Genomic DNA, 1,488 nt, shown 5'->3' with positions numbered 1-1,488 from the left:
AAGCTCGAAGGGCAGCGAAGGGGTGCGTGTGGGGGATGTCATGGGTTTGGATCTCAGTTAGCTTCGTCGCCTCGCTCTGATGAACAGTGCGTGTCCTTCTCCTCTGGAAATCTGAGAGACGTGGTACATGTCGTGGTGTGCGACTTTTCTCTCTTATTTTCTTTCTTTCTTTTCTTTTCAAGCTCCTCTGTCACTCTTCCTGCTCTTTAACGTTCTTTGTTTATTTATTTTTCTCTTTCTCCCCACCCCCTTTTCCAGGTCTACCGCGTTTTCCTTCTCTGTTATCTCTGTCCTCTTCCCTTCACGATTCCAACTTAGGTTAAGTTAATTTTACGTTATCCTGTTAGTCTATTTTTATCGCATCCTTTTTTTCCATCACCCCCTTTCCTTCCTCTCCTCTTATTTCTCTATCCTCCTCCCTCCTCTCCTTCCCCCCTCCCCCCAATCGCCTTCTCCGAGGATTCTTCCTTTCTCCTCCTCCGTCTCTCCGTCTCCCTTCTCCCCTTTTACCTATCCCCTTCACCCCCTTCATTATTATCCTCTCTCTCTCTCTCTTTCTCTCTCTCTCTCTCTCTCTCTCTCTCTCTCTCTCTGTCTATCTGTCTGTCTGTCTGTCTGTCCTTCTGTCTGTCAGTCTGTCTGTCTCTCTCTCTCTCTCTCTCTCACACACAAACACACATACACACACACACTCTCTCTGTCCCTTTATCTTTCTCACTCTCTCTCTCCTTTCTGTTCTTCTCTTTCATCAATTTAGCTCTACCTTTCGCCACCTCACCCGTCTTCTACCCCGCCCGTTCCTTATCTTCATCTTCCTTTGTACTCCGCCTCTCCGTCATTCCCATCTTCCCTTCCTCCCCCCAGGTTTCCTCCATCTCACACCGGAGGGGTCGTACTTTGAACACGATGGACATCAATAAACGAGCTTTCATGGCGCAGCAAGACAGGAAGAAGAGGAAGTGGAAACGCGAGGACGAAGTTCGCCTTTCAGGCATGAATCTACCCAGCATATCCCCCGTGGACCTGGACAGAAGGCCCAGCGTGGATGTCATGTACCACAGCTCTGATAACGAGGTGTCTCTTCATTTTGTTTTAGTTTTTTAGTTCTCCTCTCTTCTCCTTTCCTTCCCTCTCTCCCACTCTCTCTTTCCTTCTCTCTGTATTTTTCTCTCTGTATTTCTCTCTCCCCCCCTCTCTCTCTCTCTCTCTCTCTCTCTCTCTCTCTCTCTATCTATCTATCTCTCTCTCTCTCTTTTCTCTCTCCTTCCCCCTCTCTCTATACCCCATCCCCATTCCCCCCCTCCTTCCTCTCTTCTTCTCTCTTTCTCTTTCTCTATCTCTCTCTCTCTCCTTCATCCTCCCCCCTCTCTCTCTTTCATTCTCCCTCCCCTTTCGAATATCTCATATTTACACTGAAAATGTAAGAGAGATTGTGTGTGTGTGTATACGTGTGTGTGTGTATGTGTGTGTGTGTGTGTGTGTGTGTGT

The 1,488-nt window shown here is 47.8% G+C and overlaps 1 protein-coding gene across 1 annotated transcript in view; it reads left to right on the top strand.

The window, feature by feature from the left end:
• Nucleotides 1-1,488, top strand: part of LOC101863249 — a 14,838-nt gene that overhangs the window by 6,911 nt on the left and 6,439 nt on the right. Inside the window, exon 2 of the mRNA XM_005094165.3 lies at nt 865-1,074. Within this exon, the coding sequence (XP_005094222.1) occupies nt 865-1,074 (210 nt within the window). The remainder of the gene's footprint in view (nt 1-864; nt 1,075-1,488) is intronic.

The sequence above is a fragment of the Aplysia californica genome, unplaced genomic scaffold (genome assembly GCF_000002075.1).
Source record: "Aplysia californica isolate F4 #8 unplaced genomic scaffold, AplCal3.0 scaffold00076, whole genome shotgun sequence".
Lineage (NCBI taxonomy): Eukaryota > Metazoa > Mollusca > Gastropoda > Aplysiida > Aplysiidae > Aplysia > Aplysia californica.
Note: the sequence above shows the minus strand (reverse complement) of the source record. Positions and strands in the feature narration are given on the sequence as shown.